The 17215-nt window shown below is 42.4% G+C and overlaps 1 protein-coding gene across 4 annotated transcripts in view; it reads left to right on the top strand.

Moving 5' to 3' along the window:
- Positions 1-17215, top strand: part of LOC137383874 (cadherin EGF LAG seven-pass G-type receptor 2-like) — a 329833-nt gene that overhangs the window by 150607 nt on the left and 162011 nt on the right. For all 4 annotated transcript variants that reach the window (XM_068057224.1, XM_068057223.1, XM_068057222.1 and 1 more), the window contains exon 3: positions 24-246. In XM_068057224.1, coding sequence (XP_067913325.1) covers positions 24-246 — 223 coding nt within the window. The remainder of the gene's footprint in view (positions 1-23; positions 247-17215) is intronic.

Genomic DNA, 17215 nt, shown 5'->3' with positions numbered 1-17215 from the left:
AACCTAATGTCTCTGTTCTTCAGGTAATTACTGTGAAGTGAATTCCCGGTCAGGCCGTTGTTCTCCTGGAATTTGTCGGAATGGTGGTACATGCGTTAACCTGCTGGTCGGAGGTTTCAAGTGCGACTGCCTGCCAGGAGAATATGAGAAGCCGTATTGTGAGATGACCACTCGCAGCTTCCCTCCGCAGTCATTCATAACCTTCAAAGGATTACGACAGCGCTTTCACTTCAGCATCTCACTCACGTAAGTGACGTGTTGCCAGTTACTGAGCCTTGCTTCACCCAATGCATGTGACTATTCCCAGGTAGCTCAGTTGGTGCGTGCACTGTTCAGTGTGAAAGTTAGACGTACTGAGCAGAATGGTCATAAGGTCAACCCAAGTCTGTGCTGATGTCAGTTTGGCCATCAGAATTAGTCTTGGCACCCAGGACAAAGGCCAGTGGGAAAATTCCTGATCACCATCCAGTTCGACAACATGCATTAGATGCCTGCGGCTCACCATATTCATAATAATGAAGTCTAAGGCCCAATATTAAGTGTGTCTCAGGCCTATTCATTCAGGCGCAAGGGTGGTTCCCTGCACACCCGTTTTTGGGCACACTTGAGCTTCTAAGCCTCTGCCTAGGTCAAGATTGGTGACTTGGGCAACTATTGGCTGCACCTTAGTATGAATCTGTGTTGTCAGGCGAGGAGAGGAAATAAATAATGAACAAATATAAACACTACCAATGGCACCATTGCTAGATTTCACAGAAAAAAGCATTTTCATTCATTAATAGCAGCAACTCATGAATCTAAGGCAAATATTTAGCTCATAGCTGAAAAAGGAATTTAAAGACGGGCGTGACACGTCCTATCAGGTTCCAAATAACACAATTTTCATTAATTCTTTGTTAAACAATTTTTTTTTGTCATGAGAATTCCTAAAACTGCTACTGTTATTTTCCTACAAATTAATTAATTGGTTTTGTCCTGTTTGGTAGCCGACAATCTGTAATGCATTTGGTTTTCATCTTCCTCATTTAAGAAATTGCTGACCCATGTGGGACATTGTAGAATTTATTTGGGTGTTGGTAACAATTCCAGAATCCCAGGAAAGTGATGATTAACTGGAGTGGTAATAAGGTAACGGGTATCCCAGAGGTACCCCACAAGGCAGACCTTGCTCATTAAGAATGACAGTCATTTGTTCTGGTTTAAAAAATGACCCATTTTAATATATACCATTTGTGAAAATAAGCAGAGTTCTGTATATTTAAGTGGGTTTGCAATCTGCAGTATTTGTGCTGTTCATAAATGTCACACTTAACAGGCCCTCATCATTGACATGACTGTGCACTGGTACTGAGATTCTGCAGAAGGAGGTAGGGAGAAAGAAAGATATCAGGCGAGTTGATAATGAACACATTTCATTTTGTTTCAAGTACCTCTGTTTCATATTCTAGCTGGCAATAAAAACTCATATTGAGGACCCATTTTTTTTTTGTGATGGGAAGGATGAAGCATAGAATACAGTTAGTGAATATATTCTGCAAGGCTACAATTACTCAGCTGCTCAGTTAGAAGTTATATATTTTTTGAAAAAATTCTCGAGAGGCATCATCTTTTGTCGAGACTGTCAAAGTTCTTCACTCACATATTTTTCAGTCAGTAAACCTGAGGCATCAAATTACTCCGGAAATGTAAACCTGGCTAAAAATGGCAAGATGTCACATGGGCCTCAGGGGAGAGCATGAATGTAATCTTTTCTCCTGTTTCTTAATCCCATTTCCCTGTCTTTCTCTTATTCTATGTTTTATTTTTCTGTATTTCTCTTCCTCTTCATGCAGTTCATTTAGCTGTGGGATTTGTAAAGTGATTGCACTACCTGAAGATCAAGGCAAAGCAAGACAGCAATGCATTCAAAGGCAATAGGGAAGGCCTTCAATGAAAGGTTTAGATCCTACAATTTAAATGTGTTGCCATTGCTCCGAACGCTGGGGTAGTTCCACCTCCAAAGTGATCTCTTTACCTGCGGTGAGAAGAAGCAAGGAAAAGGTCAGAAAATACAAACAGTGCATAGACATGAGAGATTGTAACTTTCAGGTCAGAGAGAGCAATTTCCCACGAGAGCCTTGTTCACTGTAGGAGGATTGATAGACGTGCCATCAAAATGAATCTGAATGGTTGTTGTGGCCAGATTAGAGCAGAACCAATTTCAGTGGGATGAGAACAGATCTGTCCCAGGTAAATTGGAATCAAAGGCAATGAGACACTGAGCGGTACTTGAGACAAAATTAAATGTGTTCATTATCAACTCGCCTGGTATCTTGCTTTCTCCCTACTTCCTTCTGCAGAATCTCAGTACCAGTGCACAGTCCTGCCAATGATGAGGAATTGTTAAGTGTGACATGTATGAGCAGCAAGAACAATGCGCTGCATTTAAAGAGGAGATAGTTCAGGTATAGTTGAAGTACATTCCCATGAAGAGGAAAGGTAAGGCAAACATAACATAAGAAATAGGAGCAGGAGTAGGCCATTTGGCCCCTCGAGCTTGTCCCGCCATTCAATAAGATCATGGCTGATCTGCCCCAGACATCAACTCCTCTTTCGTGCCAGCTCGTCATAGCCCTCAACTCTCCGATATTTCAAAAATTTATCTAACTCCTCTTTAAATACTTTCAGTGATCTAGCCTCCACAACTCTCTGGGGTAGAGAATTCCAGACATTCACAACCTTCTGAGAGAAGAAATTCCTTTGCATCTCATTTTTTAATGAGTGTCCCCTTATTCTGTAACTGTCCCCGAGTTCAAGATTCCCCCACTAGTGGGAACATCTTCTCAACATCTACCGTCAGAATCTTGTACGTTTCAATAAGATCACCCCTCATTTTTCTAAACTAATGAATAAAGGCCTAACCTGTTTAGCCATTCTTGATAAGTCAACCCCTTCATCCCAAGAATCAGCCAAGTGAATCTTTTTTGAACTGCCTCCGATGCCAGTATATCCTTCCTTAAATACAGGGACCAAAACTGTATACAGGACTCCAGGTGCAGCCTCAACAACACCCTATACAGTTGTAACAAGACATCCCTATTTTTAAACTCCAGCCCCCTAGCAATAAAGGCCAAGATTCCATTTGCCGCCTTAATTATTTGCTGCACCTGCATGCTAACTTTTTGTGTTTCATGCACACGAACGCCCAGATCTCTCTGTGCTGCACTTTTTTGGAGTCTCTCTCCATTTAAATAATAGTCTGCCTTTTGATTCTTCCGACCAAAGTGCATGACCTCACACTTTCCTACATTAAACTCCATCTGCCAAGTTTTTGCCCAATCACTCAATCTATATCCCCTTGCAGATTCCTTATGTCCTCATCACAACATGCCCTCCCACCTATTTTTGTATCATCAGCAAATTTGGATATATTGCACTCTGCCCCCTCCTCCAAGTCATTAATATAGATCGTAAATAATTGAGGCCCCAGAACTGATCCTTTTGGCATTCCACTCTTTCCAACCTAAAAAAGACCCATTAATCCTAACTCACTGTCTTCTGTGAGTTAACCAATCCTCAATCCATGCTAATACATTACCCACAATACCGTGAGCTCCTATCTTGTGCAATATTCTTTTATGTGGCACCTTATCGAATACCTTCTGGAAATCCAAAAACGCTACATCTACTGGTTCCCCTTTATCAACTCTGCTTGTTATATCCTCAAAGAACTCTAGCAGATTTGTCAAACATGATTTCCATTTCATTGGATAATGAGAGAGGTAGCGAGTAAGATGAAGCAGAAAATGGGGGCATATTACAGATGTCAGGTTGATAATACAAGTGCGAATCAGGCTGAATACAGAAAGTTCAGAGGGGAAATGTAAAAGGAAATATGAGGGGCAAAGAGAGAGTATGAGAAGAGATCGGCAGCTAACATAAAAGGGAATCCAAAAGTCTTCAATATGCATATACGTAGTGAGAGGAGGGCTGGGGCTGATTAGGACCAAAAGGGGGATCGATGAATGGAGGCAGAGGGCATAGTTGAAGTGCTGAAATAATTTTTTTTCGTTCCTGGGATGTGGACCTCGCTGGCTGGGCCAGCATTTATTGCCCATCCATAATTGCCCTTGAGAAGGTGATGGTGAGCTGCCTTCTTGAACCGCGACAGTCCACGTAGGGTAGGTACACCTACAGTGCTGTTCGGAAGGGAGTTCCAGGATTTTGACCCAGCGACAGTGAAGGAACGAGGATATAGTTCCAAGTTAGGATGTTGTGCGGCTTGGAGGGGAACTTTCAGGTGGTGGTGGTCCCATGCATTTGCTGCCCTTGTCCTTCTAGGTGGTAGAGGTCGCGGGTTTGGAAGGTGCTGTCGAAGGAGCCTTGTTGCACTGCTGCAGTGCATCTTGTAGATGGTACACACTGCTGCCACTGGTGCTGGAGGGTGTGAATGCTTGTGGATGGGGTGCCAATCAAGTGAGCTGTTTTGTCCTGGATGGTGTTGTTGGAGTTGCACCCATCCAGGCAAGTGGAGAGTATTCCATCACGCTCCTGACTTGTGCCTTGTAGATGGTGGACAGGCACTGGGGAGACTGGTAGTGAGTGACTCGCCACAGGATTCCTAGTCTCTGACCTGCTCTTGTAGCTACGGTATTTATATGGCTACTCCAGTCAGTTTCTGGTCAATGGTAACCCCCAGGATGTTGATAGTGGGGGATTCAGCGATTGTGATGCCATTGAATGTCAAGGGGAGATGGTTAGATTCTCTTTCGTTTAAGATAGTCATTGCCTGGCACTTGTGTAGTGCGAATGTTGCCACTTATCAGCCCAAGCCTGGATATTGTCCAGGTCTTGCTGCACATGGACACAGACTGCTTCAGTATCTGAGGAGTCGCGTATGGTGCTGAACATTGTGCAATCATCAGCGAACATCCCCACTTCTGACCTTATGATTGAAGGAAGGTCATTGATGAAGCAGCTGAAGATGGTTGGGCCTAGGACACTACCCTGAGGAACTCCTGCAGTGATGGCCTGGAGCTCAGATGATTGACCTCCAACAACCACAGCCATCTTCCTTTGCACTGGGTACGACTCCAACCAGCGTAGAGTTTTCCCCCTGATTCCCTTTCACTCCAGTTTTTCTAGGGTTCCTTGATGCCATAGTCAGTCAAATGCTTGATGTCAAGGGCAGTTACTCTCACCTCACCTCTTGAGTTCAGCTCTTTTGTCCGTGCTAGAACCAAGGCTGTAATGAGGTCTGGAGCTGAGTGGCCCTGGCAGAACCCAAACTGAGCATCAGTGAGCAGGTTATGGCTAAGCAAGTGCTGCTTGATAGCACTGTGGATGACACCTTTCATCACTTTGCTGATGATAAAGAGTAGCCTGATGGGATGGTAATTGGCCGGGTTGGATTGTCCTGCTTTTTGTGTACAGGACATACCTGGGCAATTTTTCACATTGCCGGGTCGATGCCAGATTTGTAGCTGTACTGGAACAGTTTGGCTAGGGGTACGGCACGTTCTGGAGCACAGGTCTTTAGTACTATTGCTGGAATGCTATCAGGGCCCATAGCCTTTGCAGTATTCAGTACCTTCAGTCGTTTCTTGATGTCATGTGGAGTGAATCGAATTGTCTGAAGTCTGGCATCTGTAATGTTGAGGACTTCAAGAAGAGGCCGAGATGGATCATCAACTCGGCACTTCTGACTGAAGATTATTGCAAATGCTTCAGCCTTATCTTTTGCATTGATTTGCTGGGCTCCCCCATCATTGAGGATGAGATATTTGTGGAGCCGCCTCCTCCAATTAGTTGTTTAATTGTCCACCACCATTCACAACTGGATGCGGCAGGACTGCAAAGCTTAGGTCTGATCCGTTGGTTATGGGATCGCTTAGCTCTGTCTATCGTGTGCTGCTTATCTGTTTTGGCATGCAAGTAGTCCTGTGTTATAGCTTCACCAGGTTGACACCTCATTTTGAGATATGCCTGGTGCTGCACTTGGCATGCCCGCCTGCATTCTTCATTGTGCGAGGGTTGGTTCCCTGACTTGATGGTAATGGTAGAGTGGGGAATATACCGGGCCATGAGGTTACAGATTGTGGATCTGGATACTTTGCATCTGTCTTTACCAAAGAAGATGGTGCACAAGTCATAGTGAAAGAGGAAGTAGTTGAGATACTGGATGGGATAAAAATTGATAGAGAAGGTATTAGAAAGGCTGACTGTACTTAAAGTCGATGTCGCCCGGACTGGATGGGATGCATCTGAAGATACTGAGGGAAGTAAGGGTGGAAATTGTGGAGATGCTAGTCATAATCTTCCAATCCTCCTTAGATATCAAGGTGGTGCCTGAGGACTGGAGAATTGCAAATGTTGCACCCTTATTCAAAAAAAGCTATAAGAATAAACCCAGCAACTACTGGCCAGTCAGTTTAACCTCAGTGGTGGGAACACTTTTGGAGACAGTAATCCGGGACAAAATTAACAGTCACTTGGACAAGTGCAGATTAATTAGGGAAAGTCAGCATAAATTTGTTAACGGCAACTTGAGTTTAACCAACTTGAGTCTAACTAACTTAATTGAGTATTTTGATGAGGTGATAGAGATGTTTGATGTGTATATGGACTTCCAAAAAGTGTTTAATAAAGTGCCACACAGTGGGCTTGCCAACAAGGTTGAAGCCCATGGAATAAAAAGGAAAAGGGCAGCATCGATACAAAGTTGACTGAGTGACCGGAAACAGAGAGTCGTGGTGAATGGTTTTTCGGACTGGAGGAAGATGTATAGTGGTATTCCTCAGGGGTCAGTACTGGGACCCCTGCATTTCTTGATATGTATTAATAATGTCCTGGACTTGGATGTACAGGGCACAGTTTCAAAATTTGCAGATAACACAAAGCTTGGAAGTATTGTGACCCATGAGGAGGATAGTGATAGAGGACATTGACAGGCTGGCAGAATGAGAAGACACGTGGCAGATTAAATTTAATGCAGAGAAGTGTGAAGTAGTATATTTTGATGGGAAGAACGAGGAAAAGCAATATAAAATAATGGGTACAATTCTAAAGAGGGTGCAGGAGCAGGGAGACCTGGGAATATCTATGCGCAAATGGTTGAAGATGGCAGGACAGGTTGAAAAAGTGGCTAAAAAGGCATCCGGGGGTCCTGGACTTTATAAATAGAGCAATGAAGTTATGGTGAACCTTTATAAAACTTTGGTTTGGCATCAACTGGAATATTGGGCTGAATTTTCCCAGCCCAAGGGTTGTGGCTGAGTGGAGAAGGACAGCCAATTGAAGTCATTAAGGCCCCAACTAGGGGCCATTTTTCATGCATGCCGGCATTTTGCCAGTGGCAAAGCGGTCCCCTGTCGCGTGGGGAGGCCACCACCTCAATGGTCCTTAATTGGATGGTGAGCTCGGAGGCAGCAAATTAGGGGCTGCCTCTGGGAAAATCGCTCCCCCCAGTCTGGCTCCCAGCAAGTGCAAGATCAGAAGCCCCATTTGGTCCCAATGCCGGGATCCCAAAGCCCACAGGAAAATCCTGTCCATTGTGTTCACGGCACTTTAAGAAGGGTGTAAAGGCCTTAGAGAGATTGCAGATAAGATTTACGAGAATAGTTCCAGGGTTGAGGGACTTCAGTCATGTGGATAGATTGGAGAAGCTGGGGCTTTTCTTCTTAAAGAGGAGAAGGTTTCAGAGATTTCATAGAGGTGTTCAAAATCATGAAGGGTCTAAATAGAGTAGATAGAACAACAACAACAACTTATATTTATATATTGCCTTTAACGTAATAAACATCCCTAGGTGCTTCACGGGAGCATTATAAAACAAAATATGACACCGGGCCACAAAACGAGATATTGGGTCAGATGACCAGAAGCTTGGTCAAAGGGGTAGGTTTTAAGAAGTGTCTTAAAGGTGGAAAGTGAGGAAGAGAGGTTTAGGGAGGGAATTCCAGAGCTTAGGGCCGTGCAATTGAAGGCATGGCCACTAATGATGGAGCGATTAAAATCGGGGATGCTTAAGAAGCCAGAATAGAGGAGTGCAAATATCTCTGAGGGCTGTGGGGCTGGAGGAGATTACAGAGATAGGGAAACCATGGAGGGATTTGAAAACGAGGATGAGAATTTTAAAATCAAGACATTTCTTGATCTGGAACCAATAGGCCGGCGAGCACAGGGGTGATAGATGAATGGGACTTGATGACATGGAGTGTAGAATGAGGAGACCAGACAGGAGTGTATTAGAATAATCAAATCTGGCGGTAACTAAGGTATGAATGAGGGTTTCAGCAACAGATGAGTTGATATTATAGAGGTGGAGATGGGCAGTTTTCGTGATGTTGTGAATATGTGTTCGGAAGCTCATCTCGGAGTCAAATGTGACACCAAGATTGTGAACAGACCCGTTTACTCAGACCATTGCCAGAGTGAGAGATGGAGTCGGTAGATAGGGAGTGGATTTTGGAGTGGGGGCATCAAACAACGGCTTCAGTCTTCCCAATATTTAATTGAAGGAAATTTCTGCTCATCCAGTACTGGATGTCAGATAAGCAGTCTGATAATTTAGCAACAGTGCAGGAGTTGAGAGAGATGGCGGTGAGGGAGAAGCTGGGTATCATCAGCGTACATGGGAATACTAACGCTGTGCTTTTGGTTGGTGTCGCCGAGGGGCAGCATGTAGATGAGAATTAGGAGGTGGGCCCAGGAAAGATCCTTGGGAGACACCAGAGGTAATGGTGTGGGAGCGGGAAGAGAAGCCATTGCAAGTGTTACTCTGAATACGATTAGATAGCTTCGAATGGAACCAGGCTAGAGCAGTCCCACCCAGCTGGACGACAGTGGAGAGGCATTGAAGGAGAATTGTATGGTCAACCGTGTCAGAAGCTGCAGACAAGTCGAGAAGGACGAGGAGGGAAAGTTTACCTTTGACACAGTCACATTGGATGTCATCTGCGACTTTGATAAGAGCTGTTTCGGTACTGTAGCAGGGACAGGCACCTAATTGGAGGGATTCAAACATGGAGTTCTGAGATAGATGGGCACAGATTTTGGAGGTGACAACACGTTCAGGGACTTTGCAGAGATTGGAGATAGGGTGGTTGTTTGCAAGGACAGTGTGGTCAAGAGTTCTTTTTTTAGGAGCGGGGTGATGATGGCAGATTCAAAGGAGAGAGGGATGACACCTGAAGAGAGAGAACCATTAACAATATTGGCTAGCCTGGGGACCAGGAGGGAAAGTTGGATGGCCAGCAATTTAGTGAGAATAGGTTCAAGGGAGCAGGAGGTGAGACTCATAGACAAGATGAGCTCAGAGATGGCATGAGGGGAGATGAGAGTTCAGAGCTAGGGCAAGGCGGACCATTAGAGGAAGTCTGGCCAAGTGGGCTAGTGGAAGTAACGGATGCGACAGCAGCAGCTGATTGAATGGTCTCGATCGTCGTGACAATGAAGCCAATGAGCTCCTCGCTCTTGTTGTTGGAGGTGGGGGTGGAGAGGACAGAAGAGGGGGGTTTATGCAGACAGATTGCAGTAGAGAAAAGAAGCTGGAGATTATCTTTGCATTCCAGAATGATCCTGGAATTGTGAGCAGTTTTTAGCAGACCTGACAGCGTTTTATCTAGTCCAACCAGATCTGGCAGTGAATAGCTTAACCAGCTGTCCGCCATAACCGTTCAAGTCTGCGTCCCAAGGACTTAAGGGAGCGGAGATGAGGACAGTACTAGGGGAAATGGCCAGGGTGAGAGAGAGTAATGGTTTTATTGGGAACTAGGGCATCAAGGGTGAGGGTGCGGTAGAGCAAATCAGGTGCTGCAGAAATGTGGCAACAGAGACCAAAGGCTAGAAGCTGGGATTTTGAAAGTGCAGTTGTAAGCGAATTGAGGGATAGTTTGTTCCAGGGTTAGGTACAGAAGGAGGTAGGGTTTGGGCATGAAGGGGGATGTAGGTGGACACTGATTTAAGGTGATTGGCAAAAGAACCAACAGTGACATGAGGAAAAACCTTTCTATGGAGCAATTGGTTAGAATCTGGATTTTTAAAAATTCTTGAATGGGGTGTGAGCATCGTTGACAAGGCCAGCATTTGTTGCGCATCCATAATTTCCATTGAGAAGATGGTGGAGAGCCACCTTCTTGAACTGCTGTTGGTACACCCCACAGTACTGTTAGGAAGAGAGTTCCAGGTTTTTGACCCAGTGACAGTGAAGGAATGACAATATAGTTCTAAGTCAGGATGATGTGTGGCTTGGAGGGGAGCTAGTAGGTGGTGGTGTTCCCATGTGTCTGCTACCCTTGTCTTTTGAGGTGGAAGAAATTGCAGGTTGGAAGGTGCTGTCGAAGGAGGCTTGGCGAGTTGTTGCAGTGCATCTTGTAGATGATACACACTGCTGCCACTGTGTGCTTGTGGTGGAGGGAGTGAATGTTTTAGGTGATGGATGGGGTGCCAATCAAGGAGGCTGCTTTGTCCTGGATGGTGTCGAGCTTTGTAAATGTTGTTGGAGCTGCACCCATCCAGGAAAGTGGAGAATATTCCATCACGCTCCTGGCTTGTGTCTTATAGATGGTGGACAGGCTCTGGGGAGTCAAGAGGTGAATAAGTTGCCACAGAATTCCCAGCCTCTGTCCTGCTTTTGTAGTCACTGTATTTATATGGCTGGTCCAGTTAGATTTCTGGTCAATGGTAACCCCCAGGATGTTGATGCACTACCTGAGAGTGTGATGGAGGCAGATGTAATCAGGCTTTCAAAAGGGAATTGGATAAGCACCTGAAGAAAAAACTTTGCAAGATTATGGGGAAAAGGTGAGGCAGTGGGACTAGCTGAGTCACTCTTGCTGAGAGTCAGCACTCACACGACAGGCTGTATGGCCTCCTTCTTTGCTATTGCCATTCAATGATTGTAGTGTTTTACGGTATTATGTTTAGTGGTGGTGTTTGAGATTATGTTTAATTGTGGTGTTTTGACGCTGTGGTGTTTGATGGTTATATTGTAGGCCTGAAGGCCCTAACAGCTGCCTTTGCAATGATTATATTACACTTTATGCCAATGATGTTTGTGTGGAATTTATCTGCTGGGTGGTTTGAGCATCTTGTAATTGTTCTGAACTTTGAATTGCTATGCAGCACTGTTAATAAACTATGTGAATTTGAGTTTGTAACTCATCTCTTGCCTGTGCTTTATACTGTTTGAAGATTACTCTTTTTATTTAAAAAAATCCTCATCTCTTTCATTTTAGAACTCTGTCAAGACAATGCCAATGTGGAGAATAAATTCTGAAATAATATGTGCTATTCACTTTGAGTTCCATACCTGTTTTCTGCTATAATGGGCAATATTGGACAATGTTGATTGGTTGGTGCTACAGTACCAGTATTGTGAAGAATGCTGCAGCCTATTTATGACTGAAGGAAATCGGTGTTGGGTGAACGACTGAAAATACTACTGTCAATGTGTAAACACACCATTCATTTCATGATGTGCTGTGTAATTTACAGAGTAAAAAGTAGTACCAGGCTTTCAAATACATACCACAGATAGACCATTAATATTCAGTCCACACATGGTTTATAAAACACTGGATGAATATAAAAAGCACAGAGGAGAAATGACAAAGAAAATTTGAGGGGAAAAGAGACAGGACGAGAATACATTAGTGGCAAACATAAAAGGGAATCCAGACATCATCTATCGACATATTAACAGTAAAACGATTGTCAGACGAGTGCTGAGGCTGATTAGGGACCAAAATGGAGACCTATTAGTCAAGGCAGAAGGCATGGCTGAAGTACTAAGTGAGTACTTTGCATTGGTGCTTACCAAGGAAGCAGATTTTGACAGTAATGTTAAACGAGGTTGCTGGGATCCAGATGCGATAAAAATAGATAGATAGAAAGGAGGTTTTGGAAAGGCTAATGATACTTAAAGTGAGCAAATTACCGAGTCCAGATGGGATGCATGCTAGTTTGCTGAGGGAAGTATGGGTAGAAATTATGGAGTTGCTGGCCATAATCTTCCAATGCTCCTTAGATAGATGGGTAGTGCCAAAGGCCTGTAGGATTGAAAATGGTACACCCATGTTCAAAAACAGGGAGAAATCTAAACCTGGCAATTACAGGCAGTCAGTTTAACGTCGGTGGTGGATAAACTTTTAGAAATGATAAACCAGGAGTAAATTAACAGCAATTTGGCTAATAAAAGAGAGCCTGCACAGATTTTTTAAGGGCAAATCATGTTTGATGAACAGGTTTGAGTTTTTTTGATAAGGTAAAAGAGAGGGTGGATGAGCATGTTATACTCCAGAAAGCTAGTTGATGAAGAATAGTACTTGAGATAACCTTTACTCAGTCTAACATTTTATTTACAGAATGAAACATTACAAGCATACATCTCCTAACTCAGCCACATCCCAGTTTCAGTAAGCGCCTCTTTGTAAGTTCTCAAGTGAAACCTCAATTAATCTCCCATCTGCATATAATTAAACACAATTGATATACAATTAACAGAGCATCGTGAATTGATATGGATATAGACTTTCAAAAGGTGTTTGATAGAATACCACATATCAGACTTGTTAGCAAAATTGAAGCCCATGGGATAAAAGGGCATCACCAACATGGATACAAAATTTTCTAAGGGATAGAAAACAGAATTGTAGTGAATGGCTGTTTTTTGGACTGGAGGGAGGTATACAGTGGTGTTCAAGGTTCTGTACTAAAACTACTGCTCTTTTTGATCTGTGTTAATGTTTTAGACTTAGGGGCACAGGGCACAATTTTGAAATTTGTAGATGACATGAAACTTGGAAGTGTAGTAACCACAGAGGAAAATAGTAATAGACTTAAAGGGAATACAGAAAGGCTCGTGGAATGGGCGGACAAATGCTAGGTTTAAAGTGTGAGGTGATACATTTTGGGAGGATGAGGGGAGGGGGGGTGCAATGTCAAATAGTACAATCCTAAACAGGGTGAAAGAACAGAGAGGTTGTTCATGCATAAATCTTTATAAGTGGCAGGATAGGTTAATAAAGCATATCGGCTTTATAAATGGAGACAGAGACAAAATCCAGGAAGTTACTCTAAACCTATTTAAGACTCTAGTTTGGCCCCAGCTGGAGTACTGTGTCTAACTCTGGCCACCACACTTTAGGAAGGATGTGAAAGCTTTCCAGAGGGTACAGAAGAGATTTGAAAGAATTGTTCTAGGGCTGAGGTATTATGTGCATAGACTGGAGAAGTTGGGGTTGCTGTCCTCGCAGCAGAGAAAGCTAAGACGAGATTTGAGAAAAGTGTTTCAAATCATGAACGGTTTAGATAGAGTAAATAAAGAGAAATTGTTTCCAATGGTGAAGCGTTGATAATGAGAGGGCACTGATTTAGTGTAATTGACAAATGAATCAGAGGCAAAATGAGGAAAAACTTTTTATGCAGCAACTGGTTATGATTTTGAATGCACTGCCCGATAGGCTGGTGGATTTAGATTCCTATTAGCCTTCAAAAGGGAATTGGATAAATGTTTTAAGGAGAAAATATCAAAAGGATATGAGGAAAGAGCTGGGGGTAGTGGACTAACTGGATTGCTCTTCAAAAGAGTTACACAATGTCTGCAAAATGACTTAAAGACAATATATATCAAATTAACTGTGAAGACTGTTCAAGCCCATTTAATTTAGGATATTTCCTTTTTTTTTAACCCAGAAATAAATAGCACCTTTGTAAACAGAGTGGCAATGCTGCCAATTACTCCAATTGACACCTTGTACTACTCGTGCTAGGCTTAACTATTTGTTGAAGAGTAGAGTGGCTAGTGTCGCAAGAAATATAATTAATGCCTTGTTTCTGAGCAAAGGCTCTGTTCATCTGCGATGTAGTTTTGTGGGCTGAGTATAACCATAACTCTCAGATATTTAATTCTAGGAGATTAGCTGTAATTGCTGCAAGGCTGTTTTAAAAGGATCCCTTAAGGGTACTCCATTACTGCAACAGCATAATGGATTTTATGTGAACTATTGCACAGTCTATTCATCATTCAATAGGCAAAGGTACTATCTGCACTTATACAAGAGCTTTAATAAAAAGGCTTAATATGCACATTTTGTGTGTTATTTAGAATATTTGGACTGAAGCTATTCAGTCATTCTTTTTCTGTCTTGCTGTACGAGGTACACATATATAGTAATATCTGGAAGGCTAAATGGAATTTATAGACTTTGTTAAAGCTGAGGATATTAAGAATTTAATACAGTCCTGTGAGATCAAAATAATGGCTGCAGTATACTGATAATCAAGAGTGTTGTGGAGTTCCCTGAATCTTGGTATCTCCAGATAAGTATACCTTATTGTTTTGTTCACCTAGATGAGGAATCACTATGATTTTAAGGAGTGTGAGAGAAGATGCAATAAATTAAAAGGTAGAGGTTAAGTTACACCAACTCTGTAGGTTGTGTAAGATAGGGAAGACTGAGGGAGATAAAGAGTTCCATAATTTGAAGTCACTGGGATACCACAAAGGAAAGCATATTTTTCAGGGTTCCTCTTGTAAAAATTCAAATTCAACAACAATCAAATTCTAGAGTATATGGGGGAGGGAGGAGGGGGAAAGGTATGGTTCAAGATCCACTTTTAGTAAACAAGCACACTCGTCAACTATTAATGTTAGACCCGTAAGGCTGACTGTTGAATATCAGTAATGACGCCCGACTATGACTTATGTGCCTCATGCACATGTGAAGAGCAATTATTCATTATGGTGCTTTCAATTTGAAACTAACAGTGAGCTTTTACAGGTCCAACTGAGCCATTATTCATAATTTGAAAATAAAACCTACTTCAATTGCTGTTCATTTCAAGGACCACATTTTCTGAACGTTGTTGATATTTCATAGTATTGTTGCGCACTCGGCTGTTATCTTATAGACTTTATCAAGTGACAGGTGGAAGGACAGTATCCTAATTCTGTGCAACATCCAGTCCTTTTAGTTATTTATTGTAATTATTTTTTTTCCTAAAAAAAAAATGTGGATGAAGTCTCATAGGAACAGGAGTAGGCCATTCAGCCCCTCAAGCTTGTTCATTTAGATCATGGCTGATCAGTGCTTCAATTCCATTTACCCACCTTACTCCATATCCCTTGATACCTTACCGAATTAAAATCTATAAATCTCAGTTTTGAAAATTGCAATTGGCACAGCCGTTTGAGGGAAATAACTCTTACTTTAAAATTATGCTCTCTTGTTTTGGATTCCCTGCCAGAGTTTCTCTCTATCTCTTCCATCGAATTCTATTTATAACGTTAAAGACCTCGCTCAACCATCTAAACTCGAGTGAATTTAAGATGAGGTAATGCAACATGTCTTCATTAGTTTAGCCCTTTAAACCCTAGTATCATTCTGGTAAGTGTGCGTCCTTCCAGCGGTTCGCTGCCCAAAACTGAATGCAGTATTCCAGACATAGTCTGACTCGGGCTCTGTACAACTGAAGCATCACTTCCTCATTTTTGTATTCCAACCCCCTTAAGATAAATGCTAACAATTCCATGAGCCTTTTTGATTACTTTTTGTAGCTGTGCACTAGGTTCTAGATTTGTGTACATGGACAGCTAAATCCCTTGCTTCTCCGCAGCTTCTAATCTCTCGCCATCGCCTCAATGTAAGTGGTTTCTCCCTTTCTGGGTTGCCATTACAGTAAAATACAATAGGATAGAAGTTTCTGTTGGTGATAATATCGCACAGTGCTTAATATGCTGATCATAAATTTCATTTACCACTGTTTCAATAGAGGATTAACCCATTCAAAGTAGTGAAAAGGAGTAATTGGTACGAGGGTTTTAAGTGCTTGTTTAGGAACTTAAGAACATAGGAGCAGGAGTAGGTCATTCAGCCCATCAAGCCTGCCCTGCCATTCAGTATGATCATGGCCGATCTTCCACTTCACTGCCTTTTTCCCACACTATCCTCATATCCCCATATGTCATTTGTATTTAGAAATCTGTCAATCTCTGCTTTAAACGTACTCAATGACTCAGTTTCCACAGCCCTCTGGGGCAGAGAATGCCAAAGATTCACAACCTTCTGAGTAAAGAAATTTCTTCTCATCTCGGTCCTAAGCGGCTTCCCTCTTATTTTAAAATTGTCCCCTGGTTCTAGACTCCCCAACCAGGGGAAACATCTCAGCTGAACCTACCCTATCTTGTTAAGTATTTTGTAGGTTTCAATGAGATCACTTTTCATTCTTCAAAATTTTAGAGAATACAGGCCCAGTTTCCCCAATCTCTCTTCACAGGACAGTCCCACCATCCCGGGAACAGGTCTGGTGAACCTTCGTTGCACTCCCTCTATGGCAATAATATCCTTCCTAAGGTAAGGGGTCCAAAACTGCACACAGTACTCCAGGTGCGGTCCAACCAAGGTTCTATACAATTGAAGCAAGACTTCACTACTCCTATAATCAAATTCTCTTGCAGTAAAGGCTAACATACCATTAGCCCTCTTAATTGCTTGCTGTAGTTTGATACATTACTATTTCTGTGTGTATCACTGGTGTAATGTACTGTCATGTATTTATAAAACATAAAAATGTCTGCAAAAGTCTGACTTATTAACTTAAGTTATGCCACTTACAAAGCCCTGATAACAGAAATGTATTAAAAAAGCAAAATACTACAGATGCTGGAAATCTGAAATGAAAATAGAAAATGCTGGAAATGTTCAAGTCTGGCAGCATTTGTGGATAGAGAAAAACAGTTAACATTTCAGATCAATGACCTTTCATTAGAATCACTAGAAATGTATTAAACTGATTTAATCATTATTTTGTGATTTCACCATCATTTTATACTTCTGAGTGAAATGGGTTTACTTCAGTTGTGCTACTCAGAACTGCATTTAACAAAAACAGCAGCAATTCAAACAACACAAATTAAATTTGATGTTAGAAATGTGAAGGCACCAAGGCAGTCCCTGAAACTGCCACTGCCACAATCCTGTTGGGAGAGGTGCTGCACTCACAAAGGAGCATGCGTCAGAGAATTAAGGCTACAATGTTGTGGCCCTAGCTCCAACACCTTCCCTCTAGGAGTATGAGATCAGAGTCACTTGAACATAATAATAAATGTTTACCTAAGACAACACAAAGGGGAATACAAGCTTAAAAATAGATGTGACATAATTCATTATGAGTTTTTATTTGCTTCTGTCTAGTTGTGTAATAATATTGACAACATGCTCTTCTTTCTCGCGAT

Source organism: Heterodontus francisci, chromosome 25, assembly GCF_036365525.1.
Source record: "Heterodontus francisci isolate sHetFra1 chromosome 25, sHetFra1.hap1, whole genome shotgun sequence".
In the NCBI taxonomy this organism is placed as follows: domain Eukaryota; kingdom Metazoa; phylum Chordata; class Chondrichthyes; order Heterodontiformes; family Heterodontidae; genus Heterodontus; species Heterodontus francisci.
This window is presented reverse-complemented; position numbering and strand designations above follow the sequence as displayed.